This window comes from Danio aesculapii, chromosome 2 (genome assembly GCF_903798145.1).
Source record: "Danio aesculapii chromosome 2, fDanAes4.1, whole genome shotgun sequence".
Classification (NCBI taxonomy): domain Eukaryota; kingdom Metazoa; phylum Chordata; class Actinopteri; order Cypriniformes; family Danionidae; genus Danio; species Danio aesculapii.
This window is the reverse complement of record NC_079436.1, coordinates 11,023,172-11,050,316: the sequence shown is the minus strand read 5'-3', so window position 1 is coordinate 11,050,316 and position 27,145 is coordinate 11,023,172. Positions and strand designations below refer to the sequence as shown.

General features: G+C 37.5%; 1 protein-coding gene across 4 annotated transcripts; it reads right to left on the bottom strand.

Moving 5' to 3' along the window:
* Positions 1–29: 29 nt before the first annotated feature.
* On the bottom strand, positions 30–27,058 carry wdr33 (WD repeat domain 33). 4 transcript variants are annotated; one of them, XM_056472727.1, is made up of 23 exons: positions 26,581–27,058; positions 21,233–21,455; positions 20,588–20,656; positions 20,389–20,493; positions 19,338–19,433; positions 19,095–19,246; positions 16,657–16,754; positions 11,658–11,784; positions 11,134–11,288; positions 10,967–11,045; positions 9,128–9,238; positions 8,795–8,889; positions 8,619–8,705; positions 8,385–8,524; positions 8,126–8,278; positions 7,289–8,041; positions 7,149–7,203; positions 6,823–7,063; positions 6,337–6,408; positions 5,881–6,026; positions 5,690–5,791; positions 2,537–2,734; positions 30–1,125 (listed from the first exon to the last, which is right to left on the bottom strand). In XM_056472727.1, the coding sequence occupies exons 2-23, from the start codon at positions 21,434–21,436 to the stop codon at positions 953–955; spliced, it is 3,411 nt and encodes a 1,136-aa protein (XP_056328702.1). In that variant the 5' UTR covers positions 21,437–21,455; positions 26,581–27,058; the 3' UTR covers positions 30–952. The 4 variants fall into 4 exon arrangements, with proteins under 4 accessions (XP_056328702.1, XP_056328678.1, XP_056328687.1 ...); XM_056472703.1 differs by lacking the exon at positions 5,690–5,791; XM_056472712.1 differs by lacking the exon at positions 5,690–5,791 and having other exon boundaries at positions 26,869–27,058.
* Between the last annotated feature and the right edge of the window lie 87 nt (positions 27,059–27,145).

Here is a 27,145-nt window from a genome sequence, read left to right as displayed (position 1 = left end):
TAGTGAAGACAATTCTCCAGAGGCAGAACTGCCACTTCAACCATCCAGAGTTTTTATCCGTCTCATAACCAAAGAACTGGTTGAAATCAAAGTAACGACAACAAGGAAGAGATTTTTACATAAATTTTGCACATTCTATTATGTTTCCATACAAAAAAGGACAAAACAATATGACAACTTCTGTGACAAACTGTACAAATAGAAACAAAGTCGGAAGCTTTGTCACCGAGAGTAGCCTGGTAAGGTTACAGAAAGATTATCTCCGTTATTTTACATAAAAATGAAATTAAATAAACAGCACTGGGGCAACAAAACATTTGAAAGTTCACTTTTCTCTAGGAGTTCTCAAGATGAAGCCTGCTCAACGTTGGCCCTAGCTTGACTTCCATTTTCCAGGTGACAGAATCCAATGGTACGCAATGGTTTTGTTTTATGAGAATATCTAAAGAACACAACAACAAAAAAACAGAGCCTCAGGTGCTGGTACAAACTCAGTTATTGTTGTCCGGGTAACTAATAAAGCTGCTCAGTTTCTTCAGCTTCCACACAGAGCTGAACCATGCATCGCAAAGTCTACTGGACCACAAACACAAGTCCATTCCAAGAGATGAAGTTTCTCATCGCACCATTACAGGTATTATTCTCATCGTTGATATCAAGTCCCTTATACCACCATGAATTGGCCAAGCAGGTGCCAAGGAGCATCAAAGCCAAAAGTATCTGGCCTAGGATAACCGCTCCACCTTCCATCCAGTACATAGTAAAGAAAAAGCTAAACTTTAGCCACCAGTCTATCATTCAAGCAGATTTTCCTTTGAAGTGCTGCTTCCAGCCACCATTTAAGACCCTCGAGGAAGCTTGTGTTCTTGTCGTGTGTGGTTCTTTGTCGTGCTCTGTCCTCAGTGTACTCGGTTTCGCCTTCTTGTGACCAGGAAAGCAGGTGTCACCTTTCCTATCGCCCGCGGCCGCCCCTCATAACACCCCGTGGAGCGCCTCGTCTGAGATTAGGACCCATATTGGAACCGGGGCCACCAGGGTTAGGCAGCCCACCACGACCCCAACCACCTCTTCCCCCGCCTCGTGGTGGAGGCCCATACCCACCTTCATCTCTTGGGGTTGGTCGACCTATGATCAATTGGGAGACATTAGTAAAGTATGTGGATCCCCATTTATATACTGATCGGCTCTCTTAATTTGCATATGAATCTCGTTTTAAGTGAAGTAATCTCTCCTACCACTAAAATGTAACATAACATGAAAATATTATAGCATAATCACCTGTTAAAAAATAACCTAGATCACAATCTGCTGTTAAAAACTAGTCTAGATGGCGCTCTGGGCTATTTCTTTACCAGCAGGTGGCGCTCTAGGCTGGTTTTGAACAGCAGGTGGCGCTAAAGGTTGTTTTTTAACAGCAGACATTACTCTAGGCCAGTTTTTAACAGCAGACAGCGCTCTAGGCTAGTTTTTAACGGCAAATGGCGCTTTAGGCCAGTTTTTAACAGCAGACATTACTCTAGGCCAGTTTTTAACAGCAGACAGCGCTCTAGGCTAGTTTTTAACGGCAAATGGCGCTTTAGGCCAGTTTTTAACAGCAGATTGCGCTACAGGCCAATTTTTAACAGCAGACTGCGCTCTAGGCTAGTTTTTAACAGCAGACGGTGCTATAGGTCAGTTTTTAACACAAGACGGTGCTCTAGGCTAGTTTTTAAACAGCAGATGGTGCTCTAGGCTAATTTTTAAACAGCAGACAGTGCTCTAGACCTGTTTTTAACAGCAGATGGCACTCTAGGTTAGTTTTTAACTGTACACTCAAACATTCACAAGGAAGTGTTTGTGTAATCGACTGAGTCATGCAAGTTGGCTTTTATATCACAAAATTGTAAACAAAACACACTATGAACATTCTTGTAATTCTCTTAAGCCTTTCTAAAAATTTATGAATGACTATTTTGGTTCAAGTGGTATTTGTGAGGAATTGGTTTGTAAAGTATACAACACCATCTACTATTTAAAAATAAGCTCAGAATCCATTCAAGATAAAATAGCGCCGCTTTGAAAATCTTTTTGAATAACTTTTCACCACAGCTTTAAAAAAATCCATTATTCGTAAAATAATTGTGTAATACTCAATTAGTTTACTTACACAAAATTTTGTGTAACAACACATGCATAGGTCAAAGTTTATATGTTTGCAAGCACATCTGGACATGAGGAACATGTGATCTTTCTTACTTTCAATCTCCCTCATAAATTTTTAAATGGACAAACAAAAAAAGTGTGAAATTGAGTAAATATATATTATTCATACCCATGGCAAATTCTGAAAGTTTTTGCTAAAATGAAAGCTTAAAATATATATTTTTTTTCCACAATAATGCCTCTTGTACATCGTCTCATCTTTTGGGAGAAGCCCATTTCATTTATGGTTTAAAAAAAAAACTTGCTGGTTGAATAAAAGTAACTTTAAGTCAAAATTTACCAGGGGTATGAATAATATTGGGGTTGACTTTTAAAAAAGAATAAAAGATTTTACCAGCTCCTCTTTCATCAGGCCCTGAACCAGGAGAGTCCATGTCGCCAGTGCCTGGTCCATCATGCCATGGGCGTTTGCGTGGAGGCAGTGAAGCCATATCCATGCCCTGTAGAGAAGACGATCGCTCTCTACTGGCAGGGGAAGGACTGTCATGCATGTTGTGGTCTGGCCGCTGACCATCGCGATAACCCTCATGACCTGAACACACATACACACCAACATGAAATTTGTTACATCTTAGATGTTAAGTTTGAACTATGTTACAACAAAATGTAAATTTAAAACTACATGACTATGAAAAAAATATCCAAGCTGCCGTTTTCTGTTACCATAATCTGTTGTCATGAAAACATCTAAAATAATTGAGATATTGTTTCAAGTTGCTGCCAATATGACAGTATTAGCCTCCAATTGTGTTATGAATTATACTTAGTGTTGAAAACCTACAACATAAAAGGTACAAAAACAACATTAAAGGAAAAAAAGATTAAGAAAAATGGGCAGCAAGGGCTTATTCTTCATTACAAATTCACTTACTTTACATATCACTAGTGTATTACTAACATATTTAACACAGATGCCAAAAGAAGTGCTTAAATGGACTTAAAGCCTAATTTATACTTCTGTGTCGAGTGATTTTTGTATGGCAGAAAAGCGTGTGATGCTACTGTAGCAGTAGCAAAAACACAATCATATAAAGAATAAAGAGGAGGAATTGGCAAATGTTAAAAAACATGAATCAAAAAATAAACAAAAACTTCCTCCGCTGCCCTGGCTCTCTGCCCCATCCACACTCGTTATTACTACCAAGCCGGCCAATCACAGATCTTGCATCATTGCAATGCATAGTTAAAATTTTTGAGAGGTGCATGTCAGGGTCCCTAAACAAGGATACTCTGGACCTACTTTACCACATAAACCCAATGCAGATGTATAAACTGGCCCTAAGAAATAACTGGTTAATCACGATTACCTGTCTGTTTTATGGCTTTGAAATTTGGGAATGTGATGATTATTTGAGATATATTTGTACGTTTGGTGTAATAATCGTGTTATAGCACTTTATTTTGTTTACATCCAAAACTAAACGTAAAAACTGCAACAATTATTAAAACTGCAATAAAAATGCACTATTATATTGTAAAATGAAGGTACGTATTAAAAAAAATAAAATTATAGTACACAAAAAAACAACACTAATAATTATTATTCCCTTTTATCTTCTTATTAAAGAGCCCCTATTATGGGTATTTGAAAATTACCTTCCATGCAGTGTGTAACGCATCTCTAAGCGAAGTGGAATATCTAGCTAAGGCTTAAATCTGAAAGTGCATCGGGTTTAAACTATTGAATCGTCTATAAAAGAGTCGATTAAGAGTGCTTTAAAAGAATCATTGGGGTAATGAATCTTTAGCTGTGTTGGCGTGATGTTGATATGGAACTCAAGCCCCGCCCATTTCTTGTTACTTGTGCCCCGCCCACAAATACTGTAGAAAGAAAAAGACAAACACTGTAGCAGATCCTGGTTGAATCATGTCACGAAGAAGCTGTGATCTGAAGTGTGAGGTACAGTTAGTGTTATTTTCCCTACCCAAAGTTGAGGCTGTGAAAAGTCCATGTTCAGTTGTCAGTTTGCAAAAATACCTCAGCATTATCGCCCCAGCCTTGTGCTGTGTTCCCGTCATTTTTCTGACGAGTGCTTCAGGAATCTACATGCTTACAATGGCCGTTTGTTAAAGGAAGGATCAGAAAAGACTATTGATGTATAGTACTTTGTCAGAGCTTGACAGGAACTTTACAGTACACAGTTCATGGACCTTTTTCTTTCTCCATTTCACAAGTGTAAGTAAGTGTGATTAAACGCAGTCGATGAATCACAACAGACTGCATAAGCATAGATTAGCATCACGCTTAGGAGGGTTTTGGGAACAAATGAATCGCTGAACGAATCATATGGGAGCCGCTGGGATAATAAGGTAAACACAAATGCATATTAACAAAACAATGAAATTGTTTTTTGACCTTGCATGCATATCAGCTTGTTGTTGGAATTAAAACATGACATTTTTAATGCATAATAGGGGCTTTAAAAAATGTATATAAAAATCGGCAAGTTTTTGTTTTGGTGGGTTTCACAACTTATCATGAAACAGGTTGTGCATAATGAATATTTATGATTTGAGTTCAGATGGACATTTTATGCAATAGTTGCTTGATCTAAAAGGGTGTCCACCTATGTTGGTACATAAATGAGTGGTCTAAACTTAATCAGCTTATTTGCTGGTCACGCATGCACATCGCTTAAGTGCATTCTAGTACATGCACAGAGATTTGAGTAGTGCTGTTCAGCAAGTGGGAAGCTTAATAGTTTTTGAAGTAATTTTAGTAGACTCAAATCTATCTCAACAACTGCGGTTGGACCCAATCCTGATTTATACATCTGCCTAGAGTGATCATGTACCCTGAGGTGCATACTTTTCACGTAGCTGACCCTGTTGTGAGCATTTACACTTCTGCATCCTATCCATATTTCTCTGCAATAACAAATCTGAACTACTAGTAGGTAGTGGTGTTTCTGTGCTCCTTTGCCAGTGTTTTGAGATTATGACGGAACTGCATGCAATGCTACTGTAGCTACTCCCATGCATTCAGAGAAGAGGCAGACCCAGCGAACAAATTTAATCATAAAATTAACATTAAACAAGTATCAATGTGTAGGACTTGAGACTTGTTAAACAACTGCTGCCACAGTCCTCACTCCGCCCCACTGCTCTCAGCCCCGCCAACACGTCACCGCTACCAATCACACATCATGTGCACTGCATCCTCATGACGAGTATTTACATTTTTTGAGAGGTGCACATCAGAGTACGGCGAAAGGTATGCAACGGTGCAAACGCTACTTCAGACCTACCACATTGGTGATTCCTTGCTACTGTACTCACCACATTGTTTACACAACAGGATTTGCTTGTTTCTAGGGTAAGTCATTGAATTTGTTGTAATATTTAATCAAAAACTGTTTATGTTGGCTAAAAAACAGTGTACACTCTGCATTGTGGCGATATTAACAGAAGAGGACTTTGACTAAGCACATCTAACTGCACTACAACAAGAAGGACATTTATTTGCACGCCCTTCATGTAGTTCTACCTGAATCTTGCCCTCCCTCCCAGCCCTCCTCGTTTCTTCCTCCTTCATAGTGAGAGGGATAATCATCAGGGGTTGGGAGAAGTCCCTTTCTTCCTACACCACCTAAGAAAGATGTCATGTTCAAACCTGACACCTCAGTTTTAACAGAGGCAAGGTGAGCTGATGGACTGGTGAACAGAAACAGGGTTTACCTCCTCTTGTTGGTCCACCACGCGGTCTCCCTCTTCCACCCCAACCTTGGCCCATCTCTTCTTGAGAGTCAAAGCTCTCTTCTCCACCATACTCATCTTGGAAGCCCCCCATCCCACCACGCACACTTGGGCCACCTCTCCGGTATCTGCACATTCAGAGACAGAAAATAACCATTAAGAACTAATTAATTCAAGAAATGCTAATTCCAAGATCTAAAATTCTGCTTATTGAGGGTTTATTAAAGATCAGGTCTTAAAACATTGACTACACGTGCAGGTTAAAAATGGGGTTGCTCACAGACCTCTACTTGATCCCTACAAAATATATTTTCTGGAGGACTTGCATAATCAAATTTCTTTTTAAAAGTCAAACTAAATTGACAAACGTTGTTCAGATTATTGGTTCTTTAGCATCAAGCCACCCTTCATTTCTACCCTGTTGTGGAAATCACTTACGAGTCATCTCCATGGGTTGATCGTCTCGGCCTCTGTTCAAACTCTTCTCCAGAGCCCTCATACCCATCATACCTGTGAAAATGTGGTACAATATGAACTTAACATTCTGATAGGTAGAACACTTTATATATTGGCTTCTGCAAGTTCACATGGGCTGCATTCCAGTTCAATTGTTCTTCACTCCAGATTGACTCGGATGTACATCAGTGATTACGTAAGTGTCCACTACTGCCAGAACATCTGGATAGGATTAAATGAAATGTCCTAAAACCTTAAGGACTTCAAAACTATGCTGTTGCGATGTCACAATTATGTTGCATTCAGGGGCATATAAGTGCTGGAGTGGACATTTGAAGAAGCCTTGTTCAAATTGGAGGGGTCAAGGCTATGTCCATGTAAACCTTGCCCCGTTCATTTGATGAAGTGGAATACACTTCAAAATGTGTAAAAGTGGAGTGGAACACAGTCATGATGAATGAAGCATACCCCATGAACTCTTCATCACGTGAGGAAAACCGTTCCTGGCCTTCCCACTGGCCTCCAGAATTTCCTCTGTGACCTCCAGAGTATTCCTGTGCAGGACCTCCAGGGCCTCTTCTCCAGCCCTCTTGATAACCCCCATCTTCCCCCCAGTACTGGCCTCCGTCTGAGCTCTGACTAGGTCCTCCTGGGCCTTGTCTCTCTGGTGGGTGAGCCATGTGGTGGTTAGGTGGCCCTCGTGAACCATCTGACATAGCGAAAGGGGGAAAAAGTCCAGATTAAATCACTTTGCATAGGATCCACACTGAAGCATTCACTATTTAGAGTATTACCTTTTCCGTTAGGACCCTGCTGTCCTATTCCATGCATGATTGGCTGATTCTGACCCTGGAACACATGTGAAACATTTCAGCAATGGAAGCTACTTTGTCCTAAACATTCATGGGTGTAAGGAAACAGTTGGGATAATCACCTGGCTGAACTGGCCTCGATTTCCATCACCCATGTGTGGGGGTTTGCCTTGCATATATGGTGGGGGGCCCTGCATGCTGCCTTGAGGTCCTTGTATATTTCCTGGTGGCCCTTGCATGTTGTTTGGTGGTCCATGCATAACCCCAGGAGGAGGACCAATCCCATGCATATTTCCCATGCCATGAGTCCTGGGCGGAGGGCCCATCATACCCCCTTGCATGGGTCCCTGAGGGCCCATCATGTTTCCATGGGGCACAGGCCCCCTCATGTCCTGATGCATCATATTTCCTTGTGGAGGACCCTGTCCTCGTGGTGGTGGTCCCATAATACTGCCTGGGGGTCCACCAGAGCCAGGGTGCATTCCTCCTTGGGGAGGTCCTTGCATGCCTCTAGGGCCTTGCGGCATGCCAGGAGGACCCTGGGGTCCAATGTTCCTGTGTGGGCCAGGATGACGTGGAGGTCCATGCATGTCTGGAGGTCCCATCATGCCCTGTGGAGGTGGACCCTGATGCATGGGAGGTCCTGGTGGGCCCATTTGGCCAGAAGGTATGAATGGACCAGGCATCCCCCCTGGTCCAACAGGGGGCATGTTGTGTGGTGTTTGTTGTGGAGGCATGGACTGAGGGAAGCCTTGTGCTGGAGGGGGCATTGGACCACCCTGCCCTGGAAAGGATGGAACTGGTCCTGACTGCTGTCCAGTAGGGGGAGGAATTCCCTGCTCCTGCAACTGTGCCATTCGCTCAATCTTCAGTTGCTATCGACAAACAAAGAATTTTCTTATTGTTCATATTCACAATACAGTGATTATTGACATTTTTAAAGTAGCACATTTGCTGACCTCGAGCAACATTGGGTTTGTATATTGCAGGGCAGCCATTTCCTGCTCAATCTCTGCTTGCGTCTTCTTCTTGCTATCAACTTTCTTCTCATCCTTCCTTTCCTTTGGAACCTCTCCAGCAGGCATCACTGGAACCTTATTCTCTGCCCAGGCCTGAATTGAATGCAATTAAAAGTAATATGTAGCTAATGTATAACTTATCCAGAAGAGCAAAAACACAATATATCTGGCAGTGATACCAAACCATGATCATACTGACCTGTTGAAACTGAGCTGGAATGGGTTTTGCATAAGGAACTTTTTTTGTCGGGGCCTTTTTTTGGTCCTTCAGCATGACCTCTTCCATGCCCCAGTCCAGCCCCGGGATGCTCATCTCAGGTTCTGCCACCATGTCTTTCCCTAAGCACATCATCACCAATTATAATTAACCATAAAATTATCAATGCATGAATAAAATATAAATGAACATTCATTGTAACTGTGTGTTTCTAACCTGATTGTTCTTGTTCCATGGCTGCCTTCAGTTGTTCTGGGATCCCCATGCCAGGAATGGATGCCATACTATTGGTGTCCATGTCATCTAGAATTACCGCAAAATTAAGCATTTAGAAACTCATATGTACTTCCTCTAAAATGCTTCTAAATTATGAGAGCTCAAGAAATACGAACCATACTCCACCCCATCTTCTGACATTCCAGGCAACAAATTTAGATTGTATCTGTCACGCATCTTGTCCCCAGGCCGATTCCTCGTCCAAAATTTGCTAAAGAAGTAATCAGAGTAAAGAGTTAAAGTCTAATTTCATTTCTTCATTTTTTTGCAAAGAATGTTTATCAACTAAAAACAGAGAATTGTATTAACGGCATACATTTTTTCCTGTGGCACCAAGCTGGTACTGAAAATTGTGAAATTTTACTGGTATATCTATTAACTACTATTGGTGTAACAAACAAAATTGGCAATTTGCTCAGCTTCATGTATGTTTAGTTACACAACCTCACCTTGTGTGATCGTTAGATCCAGAACACAAAATGTGGCCCAGTGGATGCCAGGCTAAACTCCAGATCATTCCTTCATGTGCCATCTCCATTCCTCCCACTTCTTTCTCCACACTAGCAAAATATATCAACCACAAACAAACATGAAAGTATAACGCTATTCTACACAGTATTCTATTTGAAATAATGCTACCTATATGGATGTTACCCACATGCTACCTCTACAGAATACTACCTATACATGTGCTACCCATAAGCTACCTATATGGGATACTACCTAAATAGATGCTACCCATGTGCTCCTTATGTGAAATACTACCTATATAGATGCTACTCATATCCTACCTATGAGGAATACTACATATATGGATGCTACCCATATGCTGCCTATATGGAACACTACCTATTTGGATACTATCCATATGCTCCCTATATGGATGTTACCCATATGCTATCTATACGGAACACTACCTATACGAAATCTACCCATATGCTCCCTATATATGAAATACTACCTTTATATGGATGCTACCCATGTGCTCCAATAGTACCTATAGGGATGTTACCTATATGCTCCCTATATAGAATACTACCTATATGGACGCTACCTATATATGGAATACTACCAATATATGGATACTGCCCATTCGCTCTCTATATGGAAAACTACCCAAATAGACATTACCCAAATGCTCCCTATATGGAATACTACCTATTTGGATGTTACCCATTTGAAACCTATATAGAATACTACCTATATTAAATAATACCTATAAGGATACTACCCATATTATCCCTGTATGAAATACCACCTACATGGATGCTACTCATATGATGCCTATACAGAATACGATGCTAGCCATATGCTCCCAATATGGATTACTACCTATACGGAATACTAGCTAAATGGATTCTACCCATATGCTCCCTATATATGAAGTACTACCTATATATTGGTGCTACCCATTTGTTGCCTATATGGAATACTACCTATATGGATGCTACCCATATGCTACCTATATGGAATACCATCTATATATGGATGCTGCCCATATGCAACATAGTGGGAAAAGAACCTATATAGATGCTACACACATGCTACCTTTATGAAATACTACCTATAGACAAGTTGACTATATGCTCCCCATATGGAATACTACCTATACAGATGCTATCCATATGCTCCCAACATAGAATACTACCTGTATGGATGCTACCCCTTATACTACCTTTTTGGAATACTACCTATATAGATGCTACCCATATGCTCCCTATAGGGAATACTATCAATATAGATGCTACCCATATGCTACCTATATGGATGCTACCTAAATAGATGCTACCTATATTCTTCCTATATGGGATACTACTTAAATAGATGCTACCCATATGCTCCCTATATGGAATACTACCTATATAGATGCTAGCCATATGCTACCTATACGGAATACGACCTATTTGGATGCTACCCACATGCTCCCTATTTGGAATACTACCTATATAGATGCTACCCATATGCTTCCTACATAGAATACTACTTATATGGATGTTACCCATATGCTACCTATATGCAATACTACCTATATAGACGCAACCCATATGCTCCCTTTATGGAATACTACCTAAATAGAAGCTACCCATTTGCTCCCTATATGGAATACTACCTATTAGGGTGCAAGTCACATGTTCCCTATGGTAAATACTACCCAAATAGATACTACCCTTATGCTACCTATATGGAATACTACATATATGGTCCCTACCCATATGCAATACTACCTTTATAGATGCTACCCATATGCTATCTACATGGAATACTTCAAGGTTATCAACAATGCTTACCCAGCATGCCAAAACAGTAGCGATCCATCAGAACCTCCACTGGCAAACATGCCTTCGTGAACTGGGTGCCAGGCCACAGCTGCAAACAAAATTGAAAAACCTGAAGTATAAAGTACTCACTTCACTAGCAAATGAGCAATGCACACACTTCCCCTTTAGGACTATACCTGTGGCTTCTTTCTTGTGTCCTCTAAAAACCTGCAGCTCCTCTTTGAGGTTGCGGATGTCAAACAGTTTGCATAAATGGTCTCGTGATGCCGTCAACAGCCAGTTGCCATTGAGGTTCCACTTCACCTCCATGACTGTGTTTTTATGTGCATGTCTGAAAAAAAAAAACACACACAACTTGAAAATTAATTGCCTGAATTAATTACTTTTACCTCATTAAATCAATATAACACTTTAGCACAGTGTTTCTCAACCATGTTCCTGGAGGACCACCAGCTTTGCACATTTTCCGTGTGTCCTTGAACAAACACACCTGATTTAGATCAACTAATTAGCAGAGACTGAAAGACGAAGGGGACATTCAAATCCTGCAGTGTTGGTGGTCCTCCAGGAACATGGTTGAGAAACACTGCTTTAGCATACACAAATTTCAAGTGCAACAACAATTATAACAGTTAACACGCATCAACAATTAAATTATTTGGGCGTCGGTACAAATATTATAAGATTTTCGATAACTTACAGTGTTGCCAAGCTTTGTCCAGTCTTTGGGTCCCAAAATTTGATAGGCTGCTGACTGTCTTTGCTGCCGGACACCACCAAGCCCTTTGTGGGATGCCAGTCCACACACTTCACATCTGCTCCATGACCTGAAAACACATGAGATTTTTTTTTTATAAGCGTGTTGCATAAAAAGAAAAACATTGTAGATTTGCAGTTTTGTTTTCCATTTGGAATTTCCCAACAATAAAGCTCTAGTAACTTATACATACATCCTCCACGGTGCCTCTAAATTTTAACATTACAAGGGCAATATTTGTATTCATTTTAATCATACATTTTGCATTCTGTTACGTTATGTTTTACAATCGTTTGATCAAACTCCATTTCTAAATTGAGTCTTATGCTACAAAACTAGCAAATGTTTTCTCAAAAATGATTGACGAGAAGCTTATTTTAAAGCTCACATCACAAAATTGTCATTAAAAAATTGCTCAAATCAAATAAAACATAAGCTTGTGTATTTTCTATTCCTAATGCTAATTATTAATTCTTATTGTTCTTGCATACTTAATAGCTGCATATTTAGTTGGTGAAGAAACTAATACTGTGTGTTGCACAGACATGAGGGGAGAAATCTACAGTTTAAATCTACAGATCTCTGTTGTGAAAGACAGTTGAAGATTTTTTTTATGAAAAGCTGTGTGATTATGTAACATGTAAAAAAATGATTATTAATAAGACTATTTCTTGTCATTCCTGATCACTGCAACTGGGACATTGCTGGAGCTCAAGTATGCACAGCATTCACAATCAAAGCTGATCATATAGAGATCATTTCATTTAATTAAAAGGTATTATAATGAGGAAAATGTTATTCACATTTTCACACACACAAATGTTAGTTAAGTAATAGGATTTTCCCCCAAAAGTAACAATATTGTGCATTTCTTAAATAAGAATAAGTATTTTTTCCAGCCATGAGGAAATCCAATAGATCATCAAATAGGTAAAGTAATATTTTCTATTTAGCAATTGTTGAAATTCAGAACACTTTATCACTTGATTTTAAAAAGACACTCTAATGAAGTGTGCACATTACTGCAATTTTCAAAATACCTGCCACTAAACTGGCGTAAAAGAGCGTAATTCTCAGTTTCTCTGTATTTTGTGGATTTATTGGGTGTGTATGTAAATTATAGTATTTATATTTCTTTTACTTATTTATTTATAAATGCAATCTAGAAGGTACCATAACAAGAATTCCAAATTTCAAATAAAAATACTCTCAGAGCGTTTGTTTTTCTTTTTTCAGAAAATGACTTCAAATGTTTTCATGTGCTGTGATAGAAATCAGTAGAGGAAGAACCTGGAATTTCGTATCTCTTTTGAAGTAAAAAGGGGATATTGTGCTGTCTAAAAATTAATTTAAAAAAATTAAATACATAAATAAAAACAGCTTTCCTGTTATTTTCAACAAAAAACATTTAAATGACAACATCTTTAGAAAGAAATGTGATTAGTAGTATACAGAATAAATAAAATGATGTTTTATTTAAAGACTTAACAATAAATTGAAAAATCCAGAGAAACTGACACTTTTAAAAGTGGTCCTTTAATTATTTATAATAATTAGAGCTGATTATGAATGCATATTTGATGCAGTGTATAACCTGTTCAACAAAGGGCACATTTTTAAGCCTAGTCAATAACCTCAAGTCATCATGTATTTTGATGGTCCATTTGAGTATTAGTAGACTTTCTGCTTAATATCTGTTGATATGCTCCTTCAACAGACATTTAACTGACTATAAGAAACTTTGCAAGTACATGTCAACTTATACTAACCCTAACCCAACAGTCTACTTATAATCTAATAAGAATTAGTTGCCATGTAGAGGCAGTGTAACTTAAATTCAACAAAAATGACCATCAAAACAAAGCGTGACCGAATATTTTTGTAAAGTATTGGTTTTGATAATAAACATAATAACAACTAATACACAGACACCACAAAGATTTTTTTAAATAATCGCACCAGTCTCAGTAAATGTCTGCAGCATCTCAAAAGATTTTAAACTTTAAAACAGAAATGTCCTATTTATTCCCCAAATTTTGATAAGTTATACATCTCACATGTTAATGATGTTGATACTGAAAGAGAAACCCCTCATCAGAAAAATACATACTACGCCAGGAGACATCTTGACCTTTATAAACCAAAAGTCAGCAAAAGTGAGCAGCAACATTATATATATTACATTATATATTACATTATATATATATATATATATATATATATATATATATATATATATATATATACACACATATATATATATACTTTTTTTTTTCTTTTCTTTACATGTAAGTACTGAAACAAAGTGTGTCATAGCGGCTATTGATTAAAATGTGAGCTAAAATAATACAATTATATAGCTAATTACTTTTTAATTAAACATACTAGAGCTAATTTTATTATATTACTAAGTTAATATCAGGGTTCAATGCGAAGGATTTTTTCTACTGGCCCGATAAGGCCAGTGGTTCAGATACTTACTGGCCCCACCAAAAAAAAAAAAGTTAATAGCTATTTCTTAGCCACATACTTTAAATAATGTGTCATAAATAACTTTTAAATGTCATAAATGTCTGTGAATCATAATAAAAAATGTACATAAATGTATAATGAGCAAAATTCAAAGTGTTATGCAAACAAAAAGAGCAGTATGAAAATTGTGTAGGTGTTTTATTGCAAAACCAAAAGGTGGCTGAGTTGGCAAAACATCCCTTAAATTTTGTCGTTGTGTTGTACCCATGTAAATGTCTGCTTACAAGATGTTAGAAACAGACATTTTCTTTTAGCCTCAATTTGACGTTGCCGATAATATATACACTAGATATCGCATATGGACACTGAGCATGCATCAATAGCGCCTCCACATTTGTACAATGCTCCCAGGACAAATGTCATTCAACCGCACTAGTCAAGACTAAAGCCAATGTGAAGATGCTGGACTTTAGCACTGTGTACAGGTGTAGTAATGAGGAAACAAAGAAAACAAAGGATAAAGGCAGAACATTTCATAGGTAAGATTTCGTTTTTTACGTTTTTGTATGTTATGAACTTTCGTGCTCAACAAGTATTGATGATAATACAGTCTGTAACGGCACTGACCATAACACAAAGTAGCAGCAACTCGAGCTAAATACTAGGCTCATGTAGTTTTGTTAAATAAAATAAGCAAAAATATGAAACATGACAACAAGATGCTGCTGTGCCAGAAACTTGTATTATTTTCGGCTGAGTGAAGGAGTTGTTCATAACGGAGATTCATTCACAAGCGAATCGCTCCCTCCGTTAGAATTAGAAGTGAAAGCAGGAGAGCGGGTGTGTTTCAGGACATGGATTAGATCAAAGTTAACAGGTAGGGAGGATAATACTTTCCATGCACACAAATACACGCTCTTTGTCGGCAATGCCTGTGCGCTCACTTATCCGGCGATGTAGAAAAAAAGAGATGTACAATTATAACTTTTGTAACTTAAAGAAATACTTGCATACTGACCACCGGGAAAACTCCCGATCATAAATATACGTCTCTGTGTGTATATATCTGTGGCTCTGGATGGCCACAATCCTCCACTGCACCCTGGTCCCACGTTCATTTCAAAGGAGCGCTGCCCTGTACTAAAATGGCAGCGGTCCTATTGACACGTTCCTTCCAATAGACAACAACAATAGCGTAGGCGACAACCTATATAAAAATCTGTGAATGTTGCCACTATGCTGCAGTCTTCACTGTACTGGTTGCTACCAAGTTAAGGGAAAAAAAATAACATGCTCACAACATCCAATCAGTTATCTGCAGCCAAGCTAACTCTCTGTAACTCTCACATGGTCGCCCACTGAAGCGAAGCAGGGCTGCACCTGGTCAGTACCTAGATGGGATCCCACACGGGAAAGCTAGGTTGCAGCAGGAAATGGTGTTAGTGAGACTAGCAGAGGGTGCTCAACCTGTGTGGATCGTATATTGATGGGGACTCTATACTGCTCAGTGAGCACCTTCTTTCGGAAATCAAGGTCCTGACAAGGTCCAGGATGTCCTTCGAAAAAGTGTAGGGGTTGACCCTGGCCAAATTTGCCCACTGGCCTCTGTCCATCATGGTCTCTTAACATTGCCATAATTGGCTTCATCACTCTGTGTCCTCTCCACCAATCAGCTGGTGTGTGGTGTGCGGTCTGGCACAATATGGCCATGTGGATGCTGCACACTGCTGGCGGAAGAGGAAATTCCCACTAAAATGTGCAAAGCACTTTAAGTGTCGAGAAAAAGCGCTATATAAATGTAAGGAATTATTAGATAAGAGGAAGCGAAAAGCTATATGGCGTTTTAGACTTCACAGACAAGGTAAAAGCACAAACCGCTTCTCGATTCTATACTTTATTTGCACCCAACTGACAAATAGTCGCAGACAAGTTAAACTTTAGCGACAAGGCAGCACTGGCCCAATAACGATCCTGTCTACTGTCTCAAGCATCTCTCACGCTGGCCCCAGGTAGTCCTTATTGTTGAGTCCTGAATAAAATTGTGATTTTCCATTGAATTGAATTATTCATAATAAATATTTTTTTTTTTTGATGAAGTTAAATATAAAATGTTTAGGTAATTTTAGAAAACAAACTAAATCGGCAGGGAGTCTGCAGTAAAAGTTAACTACAAATTCCATTTAGTAAACAAAACTACAAAAGTTCATCAGCGCAAGCAGGAAATAGTGTCAACATTTTAAATAATTTATTCATACAATAAAAACAACAACACCCAATAAAATACTCAAAGCAAAAACCTTTTTTCCACAATCAAGTGTCTTCAATTTCCTAAATAAAAAAACACTGGTACACAAATAAAACCATGTTTAAAGTGTGCAAATGTGTGTGTGTGAAAGTCAACACGAGAGCTGAGTGATTTTGTGTTTAAAGGAAAGCGTTTGCAAAGATCTCCACATCTTATATAACGTACCTCTCAGAATTCTTTCCTCGTGACAGCGCAGAAAGTCCCAGATGCGAACAGTTCCATCATCAGAGCAAGTGGCAAATTTATTATCCGTAGGAGAGAAACTGAAGACACAGCAGGGAGAAAATCAACAATGAAGAATAACATAGCAGTTCTCTGTAGGCTCGACACCTTAAACCCTGCAGGGGCCCTTTGTGGATCTGACAAAGAACCATCCGTCTCCACAGCAGACTGTGCTATCATACTTTCATTTTAAAGGGATAGTTCACTCAAAAATGACTATTTACTCCATTTACTCAAGTGGTTTTAAACATTTATGAGCTTTTTTCTTCTGCTGAAGAAAGAAGATATTTTGAAGAATGCTGGAAACAAGTGACTTCCAGAGTATTCGTTTTTCTTACTATGAAAGGCACAGCTTTCCAACAATCTTCAAAGTAACTTTGTGTTCATAAAAGAAACTCAAAGGTTTTTAACAAGTACAAGGAAAGTAAATGAAGACAGAATTTTCATTTTTGGGTGAACTATACCTTCCTAAAACTCCAACGTGGGCTGCTCTGAAACAGCTTGTCTGCTGTGAAAAGCCTAAAGGATTGAACTTTACCGACTTTATTCTGAGCCCTGATGTGCAATATCAGGAAATGGAATGAAGATATGAAAGTTATATGGACTATTAATTTAATTAGTAGGGACACTCCGATCAGGATTTTTGGAGTTGATACAGAGTACCGATTCCTCATCATGGTGTTCGGCCAATACAGAGTACCGATTCTGATGCTTAAAGCTTTACACAACTTTAACATTGCATAAAGCACATTTTCCCTCTAAGTGTGACACTTAAGTGGCGATCTTTCCTTTCCTAAGAGAATAAATGAAGGATCTTGGATATAATCTCTCAAACACGCCTCTTATAACTATTTAGTGAGGATGTCATGGTCAGAACCAGCTTTACAGAAAATAATAGATAAGACAGATGAAAAAATTTGGTAAGAAAAATGACTAAAAGCTATTTAGAAACACTGCAAATGACGAAAGAAGAATTTAACACAACTCAATCAAGAAAAAGTTTGGAGTGCATATTTAATGCATAAAAAGTTTAAATGGATCTTCCTCTGCTTGTAAACCCGTAAACGAACACTCGCAATCAGTTCATGTGATCAGCTAGATTGGCGAGTACCCATCGAGTCTTAAAATGTAATTATCGGAGCACCCCTATTAATTAGTTGTCGAATGTGATCATTCCTTCACATACTTTCCTTTCAAAGGGCACACACAAGCACTAGGCCAAACTGAGCCTGCCTCAGTTCACCAGCCTCCAAAAGCACCCCATTTCTATACACAAAGGTTCAGCACACCACCTAACACCATGAAATACAAGTGTTAAAGGGATCGTTCATCCAAAAAAAGAATATTTACTCACTATTTACTCTCCCTCGAGTGGTTTCAAAGATTTATTTAGAGGTTTTGTATTCTGGTAAACAAAAAAATACTTGAAAAAACTGTAACCACTGACTTCCAAAGTACAAAAAATACAAAAGAAGTCAATGGTTACAGGTTTTCAGCATTCTTCAAAGTCTCTTCTTTTGTGTTTATCAGGATAAAAAAACTCAAAGGTTTAAAAGTGATGGGTGAGTAAAAATGATGACAGAACGTTCATTTTTGGGTGAGTTGTCCAACCAAAAAAACTGATAAATTTAGCAAAAACCTCTCTTCTGCCTATTTCCCATGAGCAATTTTATTATCTAATAACCCTGACTATAAATGAGGCTTCCTTTGTTGTTTTTAAAAAATATTGCAATCCATCATTTCTGAAATGATGCTCTATGTTGTGTTTAAATGAGTGGCAGTGAATCTGGATGAACATGTTGTGCTTTTATACCCATAGAGTTGTCATATATTTATTCTTTATTTCAAGGAAGTTTATTTTTTATTAGTGAAAACTTGTTTTGAGGGCTGAAAGTGTGGCGCAGACTCTGATGTAGGAGCTACACAGATTCTGTCTCGTTGTTAAACCATTGTGAACTTAAGTTGTGTAGGTTTCCTACAATTACACCAGTGCATCTCCTCCGATACGGAGGCTCCGTAAACCTTTCCATCAAACACTTTAATCCTTGAGGGTGTTTTTAACGGATGTTTCTTTCTTTTATTATTCTAGATTGCACCTTTGAATATAAATATTTGGGAATGCTTTATTTAAAAGTGTGAAAAATACACCTTTTCTGTACAAAGTAGCTATGTATATAAAAGATGAGGATACATAACTCAGCCACAGGTGACAAATAAATGCAGCGTTCACACACGTATCAATCAAAAAGGACATGAACATTGAGCAGCACAGGGAAGAATATATCAGAACTGAGGAGAGCCCCCTACAGGCAGAGCCTCGCCACTGCAGGGGCAGTAACAGGCTTGGGTTAACTACAGAAAATGGTAGATTGTGTATAGACCTGGCCTCTCTAATCGCCTCCTTGTGAGCCTGGAACATCTTGACGTTATTCATGTTGGACTGCCAGTACTTCACGTAACCTCCATGGTCGGCAGTTAACATCCACATGTCATTATGAGACCAGGTCATTGCCCTGACAGGGCTGTCATGAGCCTTTGAGAAGGAAAGAAATCACAGATAAATGAATAACGGACTTTTAGAAAGTTTTTGAGGTTATAAAAAAAGGTTGTGGGTCTCTGGTTACCTGTAAAATGGTCTCAAAGTTAAACGTGAGCCCGTTCCATAAAGTAAACTCTCCACTGGAGGCACCTGTTACAAGTCGCCTGCCTTCAGGAGTCCACTATAAGAAAGGAAGAAAAGAACAGACATATAGTACATGGGGTTTTATAAGCCTGATCTCATGGAGCGTGTGACCAATCATAGTTGTTTAAGAGCTCAACAATGCTCAAAAAACAAGCAGGATAATATTTACATTTGTTTATTTGCTATAAATGCTCATGTTGTTCTGTCCATGTACTTGAGTTTTTATTGATAAATTTTAAAAGAGTGTTTTCTTTGAGCAGGCAATATTAAAGGTACAGAACATACTGTTAACAGTTTGTATTAAAGTACAAGATTGTATTACAAATACATTCATTCATTCATTTTCTTTTCGGCTTAGTCCCTTTATTAATCCGGGGTCGCCACAGCGGAATGAACCGCGAACTTATCCAGCACGTTTTATGCAGCGGATGCCCTTCCCATCTCTGGGAAACATCCATAGACACTCACCCACACTCATAAACTACGGACAATTTAGCCTACAAAATTCACAAAATTCAAAATATATACACACACACACACACACACACACATATACAGAGAGAGAGAGAGATCTATATATCTATACTGTAACTCTGACTAATATGCATCAATAAAATAATTAAACTTAAAAAAATTACCTAAAATATCTCAAATATTCAAGTACACAGATATTTGTTAAACACATTTCCATGACTTTTCCAAAACATTTTAGGTTTATTAGTTTTTCTAAAACTTTTCAGGCAGGTGAAAATTCCATGGACTTTTCCAGGATGGTATGAACCCTTCATTCATACAGTTTTTAATGAAAGGAAAGTGTAGCACTAAACCCCAGCCCTCATTTGGGGATGTGCAAACTATACATAAAACATACAAATGAGATAATACAAATTCATACGAAAATTTAATTTAAGCCACTAAATAAAAAAAAAAGCTTTGAATTGCAGTAAGATAGCATTGGTTTTACAGAAAAATGTATTTCTTATAACACTTACCCGCACAACAAACACAGGGCATTTGACTTTGTTGGTGGAGGTTCTGACAAACTTTGTTGTGACAGCATTCATAGGATTGCTAAGCATGCCCACTGGAGGAACGAGCTACAAGAAAGGTGAATATTTCATTAGTGAATATAAACAAAGAAAAAACACACACAATAACTGTCAATGGCAGCGGTTGTAGTAAAACACTCACTTCATTGTAACAGCCTGCGTCTGGTTGAACAGCGCGGAAATCTCGATGATCTCGCTGCCACAATCGATTCTGAAAAAAGAAGTCATTTGAAAAGTGTTAAAAGTGGCAAAGAAAGAGAGGGCTTGGTTTACAGTGAGATGCATTTCTTTATGATTTTAATCTTTTATTGATTTTCTTATTAGCAAATAATGCAAATGCATATCAAATGAAGAGCATTAACATAATAGGATAAAAAAGAATGGCTTTTATTGTAACTGTACACATATAGAAGATACATTATATACATGTGTGATGAGATTAAGTTCATCTCACTGCTCAGTGCAAACATGTAAATATATTTATCCATTCATTCATTTTCTTTATGGCTTAGTCCCTTTATTAATAAGGGGTTGCTACAGCGGAATGACCCGCCAACTTATGTAGCATGTTTTATGCAGCGGATGCCCTTTCAGCTGCAACCCAGTAAAGTAAATGTATTCTTACAATACAAATCACACTAAACAAGTTACAGGACAAAATAACTGTAGACGATAAATAGTAGTGCAAAAATAGGGCATGGGAGTAGGGTGAGGTGAAGTAAAGCAGAACGATACCAAATGAATAAATACAATAAATAAGCGAGTTGCATTTCTGCTAGGTTAATACCTCTAGATGTCTGATGACGGATGGATTGTAATCGATGGTTTTGCGGTTGACGGCTTTTCTCATGCGCTTGCCGTCGAAGGTGAGCTGCTGCATGGCCTGCTGCTGCGCAAAGTCGGGCCTCTTGTAGAACAGCTGACGGGGGGCCTGGTGCTGGAAGCGGGGCATATGGAAGAACCGCGGAGGAGAGCCGATGTCTGTCGCCATGGTCACGGTTTAGTAACACCTGAGGATATGAAGAGAAATTTAGGGTTCTTTTCTTTTTGAACATCAGCAACTAAATGCACAGATCAATGCATAAAAACAACACAGAGGCAAAAAATTTTAGGCACGGACAACAACACTTTTTGGGGGGCAGGGGGTTAAGTACAATACTACAAATCAATACACAATGTTATCAACAACTTAAACCACCATAAGACCAATAATCTTTAAATAAGATTTTTTTTTTGTTTTTAAATTTTATTATCCAAGTAACTAGGTAAGTGTTACGCATGTTTATATATTCTTTCTGTTGAACTGCAATGGATCAAAATAATTCAGGATTTTTTTTTGCAGGAATAAACAAATTAAGTGAAGATGGATGACTTAAAGCAAAACAGCATTTTTAATAAGCAAAAACTTATTTCAAATAAATAACTTGGATTGCATAAAAAGCTGCTCCCAAATGCCAAACACTGTGGCATGACGCAAACTATATCATAGAAACCCGCTCTAACTTCAAAATAATTGGTATGTCAGAAAAAGACAATGTTTGTGGGTGTTGAGTGTCTGGAGACGAAAAGATCAATGGTTTTCAGTAAAAATCTTCAACATGGATTAAACCATGAATAAAATAGGTCAGGGCTTAAAACTTTAAAGCAGCATTGGTTAACTTTGAGGCATACCCGACTTTAAACAGAAAGCAACAGATGTTTGCAGTTTCAACAGCACACACACACACACACACAAACACAAAGCTGATATTATATTAGCAAGTAATTTCATTAATTCCTTTAATAGTATCAAGAGCGGCTCAAAGCAATGTATGGAAACTTTTTACAGGGTTTCTGCAGGTTTTCCCAAGTTAAACTTAAGACATTTTAAAGATTATTATGAATGAAATTTTAGACTTTTACAGGACTAGATTTATACAGATTTTGTTTTCAAATATCCCAATTAGAAAACATTTTCACTTGCACTATCAAAAAAATGATTAATTAACATGAATACATTTAATAATACATTTGTTTGAATATTGTTTTAGTAATTTTCAAGTATATCCATTCACAGATGCTATATCCCTAACCAAGAATAAAACAAAAAGCTGTCAATTACTTCAGTCTACAATAATAATAATAATATAGGTCAGGTCAGTATCCTCAGCAGTAAATAAATGGAGAACTTTTAAGCAAATGTTACTTTAAGGAAAGTAATTAAATTCTATTTTTAAATAAAATGTTAAAACTTTTATTGAAATTAGGATTGTTGGTGATTGTATAGGTGTTAATGGACAAATTGGGTAGCTATACATGAAAAAATTTTTTAGACCTGTTAAAAAAAAGACTTAAGATGTACAACACAACATTTCAGTAGTTTTGAGACTTTTTAGGGCCTAAAATTTTGCTTTTGAGATTTAAGACATTTGAAGATGTTTTAAGACCCTGCGGATACCCTGTTTTAGTTATCACAATAGCATGGTATTATACATTTGCATATGAATTTCAGTATATGCTTCATTTTTCAATAGTATGCAATAAATGCATGTGTAATCAGTGTATTAGCGTACAACAGTTAGCAAGAAGTTATTGTTAACTAGTAAGAAAGCAGCATTTTGTTTTGAATTCTTAATAGCACATCTGCAAATGAACTCAGTTTTGTGATTTAACTCACTCTTTAAAAAATGAACTCTCTCAATACAGACAACTCTGAAATTGTATTTAGCAACCATAAGAGCTGACAGGTAGTAAGGTATGTGCACTGGACTGCTCTACCTTAAATGAGTGAATGATGTTGATCATGCTAGAAAAAAAAATTAGAAATAAATTGGGCAAATTTTAAAGGCTATTAAAGTATAAAATTAACTTGTGATTAAAGTAAACATATTCAACTTCCACTACATGTGTCAAAAATCAAAATGCAAAAAAAAGTGCCATGTACAGAATGGCTTAAGCACAATCCCATTGGGAATCTAGTCTCTGCATATAGCTGAAGGAAAAAACGGAAAGAGCACTGATTTCCAAACAGTTAGGTTGTGACTCAACATTAGGTGTTTATCACATACTAGATGCATTAGGGTGACAAATGACAGGTGTACCATTTCCTATGCTAATCATTTTGCAAAATAACTGTGCAATACATAGCAATAATAAAATCACAATGTGTAATTGTGTCATCCTGGAGAGCCGCTGTCCAGCATATTTTAGTACCAGCCCCAATTAGACACGCCTGAACCAGCTAATCAAGCTCTTTCTATACTAGAAACCTCCAGACAGGTGTGTAAAAGGAACTTAGAGCTAAACTATTCATGACAACGGCCCTCCAGGATTGAGTTTGAGCACCCCTAAGAAACACTCCACTTTTAGGAAAATAGGTTCATTTCAGGCACTGCATAATATTGTGTCTACTGCAAAAATACATTCAGTATTTATAATATTTTTTAATTATATATACTAAACAATTACTATTTTCAGGCAATGCGTAATATAATTTCTCCTGCTGCAATGATGTTACTCAGTGCTTGAAAATAGCCCCAGCAAGGTCACTTCCAAAGTGAACACCTGCTTGCACAGGAATCGTGTGCGGAGTTATATCATATATATATAGCCATGGTTCCTTGACAGCAAAGTTCCTTGATTATTATACCAGAATTTATGCTAGAGTTTAGTTATCCATATTGGTCTAGAAAATAGCAACTTTCATTTTCTATTGGTCTTTTAGTACACGATGTAACTACAGAAGAGTCAAGCTTTAAAATGAAAATTATCTAAACTTTTTGTTCATTTTTAAGCTAAATACTATTGATCTAATCCAATTCAATGATCTATGCAAAGCAGAAAATGAAAGTTATTAGTCATAATAATTGAGCATCTTTGCTGCCGTAAGAAATTTTTTCAGTGAGATGCTAATGGTCTAATGCAATTGAATGATTTATGCTAAGCTAAGCTAAAAGTTCTGCCAGCAGACATGAAGATCAGCTGACTGGATTTTTTTAATGGTATATCTCAGCTGTTTAACTGTAAGGGGAGTTGTAAAATTAGCCTATTAAAAAAAAAAACAAATAAAATAAAAAGCATGCTCTTTTAAAATAAATTTTATCGGATAGTTTTTTTAATTTAGCTTAGTTTTTTGGATTTAACAATGTAGTCAAGTTGAACAATTCACACAATTTTACAGGTTACCACATAAAATTAATTTTAGGATAAAAAAAAGAAAAAAAAACTGTTTTCACCACTTGATGTCCCAATTTGGGTCCACAACCAAAACAGGTTGGGAATACCCTAACCAATGCAAATGATTATTTTTGTGTGAAAAAGTACATTTTTATTCCTTCTCAGAAATTCACAAACGTTTGAAACTGAAAAATCACATTATGCATCATCCAATTGAATATAATACATATAAACACATCATAAACTCAAAAAGAAAAGTTTTTCTGCAATACAAGTCACAAGTCAATTCGTCAACACATAACAGGTAATGATGATGATGATGATACAGATCATGTATTTTTCAAAGAGTGCACACATGCTATCTGTAGGGCTACTTGTGTGTTTGTACACTGCCATTACGTTTCACTATACACAACCCTTTTAATTTGCTTGCAACTATTTCAATGTAATCTTTGATTTAGTCACTATATTACTGAGTAGAAGAATAAAAAAAAAAAATCTAAGAGTTGCTTTCAATCCAATGCACTTTCAACTAGATTTAAAGTAATGTAAAATTGAGGAGGAAATAATTTAAGTAACACTGACGTGTCTGTGAACATCAGTATAAGTGTTGGGGAAAGTTACTTTAGAAAGTAATTCATTACAATACTGAGTTACTCCCCAAAAAAGTAACTAGTTGCGTTACTTAGCTACGTTAAGTAATGCGTTACGCTACTTTTGAGGTACTTTTTCTGACTAACGCTTGATCTCTTTCAGAATTTGCAGGGGGGGGGGGTTCTTCTTTTTTAAATAGAGTTAACAACACACGGTATAACCTTCATTAACCTTTAAAAATAAAAAGATTAATGTAGGATAATGTTATCTTCTGAGAACTTCCTTACCCCAAAGCACTACATCAGGGGTGTCCAAACTCAGTCCTGGAGAGCCGGTATCCTGCATATTTTAGTTCCAACCCCAATTAAACACACCTGAACCAGCTAACCAAGCTCTTTCTAGGCATACTTGAACTTTCCAGGCAGGTGTGTTGGAGGAAGTTGGAGCTAAACTATGCAGGACACTGGCCCCCCAGGACCAAGTTTGGACACCCATGCTCTACATGCTGTACATGAGCATGCTCTATGTATATTTCATAAATGTGATATTTGCAGTAAAAACTCAACACATAAATTGACAGAGAAAGTGTATATTAACAGTATATCGAAATTTTGATTCTATTTTCCAGAGCAACTAACAGATACATTTTTGAGGATTTCTAAAGTAATGTAAAAACTTGCTTTACAAAAACTTAGAAATGGATTCTGTATTTTGGTGAAAACTTAGTTGTTTATGGCAAGGTTGACATGCATGACATGTATGGAATTGCTCATATACAGATTTAATTGCATTTCGTTGCCTTGTACTTGTACATGTGTAATGACAATAAAGTTGAATCTAATCTAATGACAGTTTAATGCAATGCGTTTGCTACCTTTGAACTATTTGTCTTATTAAAAAGTAAAATCACTGTCCACTCAGATAATCCTCTTTTACTTTTCTACTATGTGTGTTCAAAATAATGAAAATACTTCTATCACAGAAATTTCTGTCTGTTCCTGCAGACTCGGATTCAGCATGACTATAATCATTTTAAAATCAGCAATTTATATTTTTAAGTGAATTAAACTAAAAAGTAACTAAGCATACATTTTTAAAGTAACTCAAATATTATTACTTTTTTCTTTTCAAATGTAGTGCGTTACTTAGCTCGTTACTTAGTAATATTGTTACGTAGCTCGCGTTACAACACTGGTCAGTGTATCTGTTATTCTGAGTTAGCTTCACGTCTTTTCTTTAGGTGGCGTGTTACTACTACAACGATGTTGTAGCACAGAACCCAACTACAAACATATGAAAATCAACAAGGTATTAAACACATTTTTACATTGAACGTAGAAAATCAAAACAAACGAGAATTGGCAGCTGATGATGTACAATTTATACCTGTAGTCTCTTGCACGGGGTCGTAACTCTCTTCAGTTCGAGGTCTGTTAGCCGTTAGCCAGCTAACACACAATACCTCGCGCTACCAGAGGCCTTCACAAACAGGCCACATTTCCACTGCCTACCACACCGAGAATACAATCTCCTAACGAATAAATGTGTTTATTAGAGAGCAGAATCTGTCCGCGGAAGCAGAAAGCCGAGTGCGGGCTGTGAGAGCGGTTATTTCTTTCCTGTCTCCCGCACAGCGTGTTTAAATGGCGCCCGGTCAATACTTGAGGAACTCACCCAAATATCCAGTGCTGACTGAGTATTTATATAGCTAAATTTAACACACGACTCTTCCTTGTGGAGACTCTTATATCTCGTTCTGTAAACGAAATGTCAACTGTCTCCAAATTCGCTATTTTTTACGGTAAATCACCCCCCTGCCTCCATCTCAAGGCTTCCTCTCTCATCTTGTTGCTGTGAACTCCGAAACGACGTCGTGACGTCAGACGTATCGGCGGGACAACTGCGTCACTGCATGTTTACTTGCCTTTCAGTCGTGGAGGGCTAAAGCTAA

Bases quoted from the DNA above. Each gene is read 5' to 3' on its own strand.
- wdr33 (XM_056472727.1), bottom strand. From the start codon at position 21,436: ATGGCGACAGACATCGGCTCTCCTCCGCGGTTCTTCCATATGCCCCGC. The intron at 8,525-8,618 runs GTTAGAAACACA...TGATGTGCTTAG, and splicing joins CATGGAACAAGAACAATCAG to GGAAAGACATGGTGGCAGAA. The intron at 2,735-5,689 runs GTAGAACTACAT...ATGTGTGTTCAG, and splicing joins GGAGGGAGGGCAAGATTCAG to GTCATGAGGGTTATCGCGAT.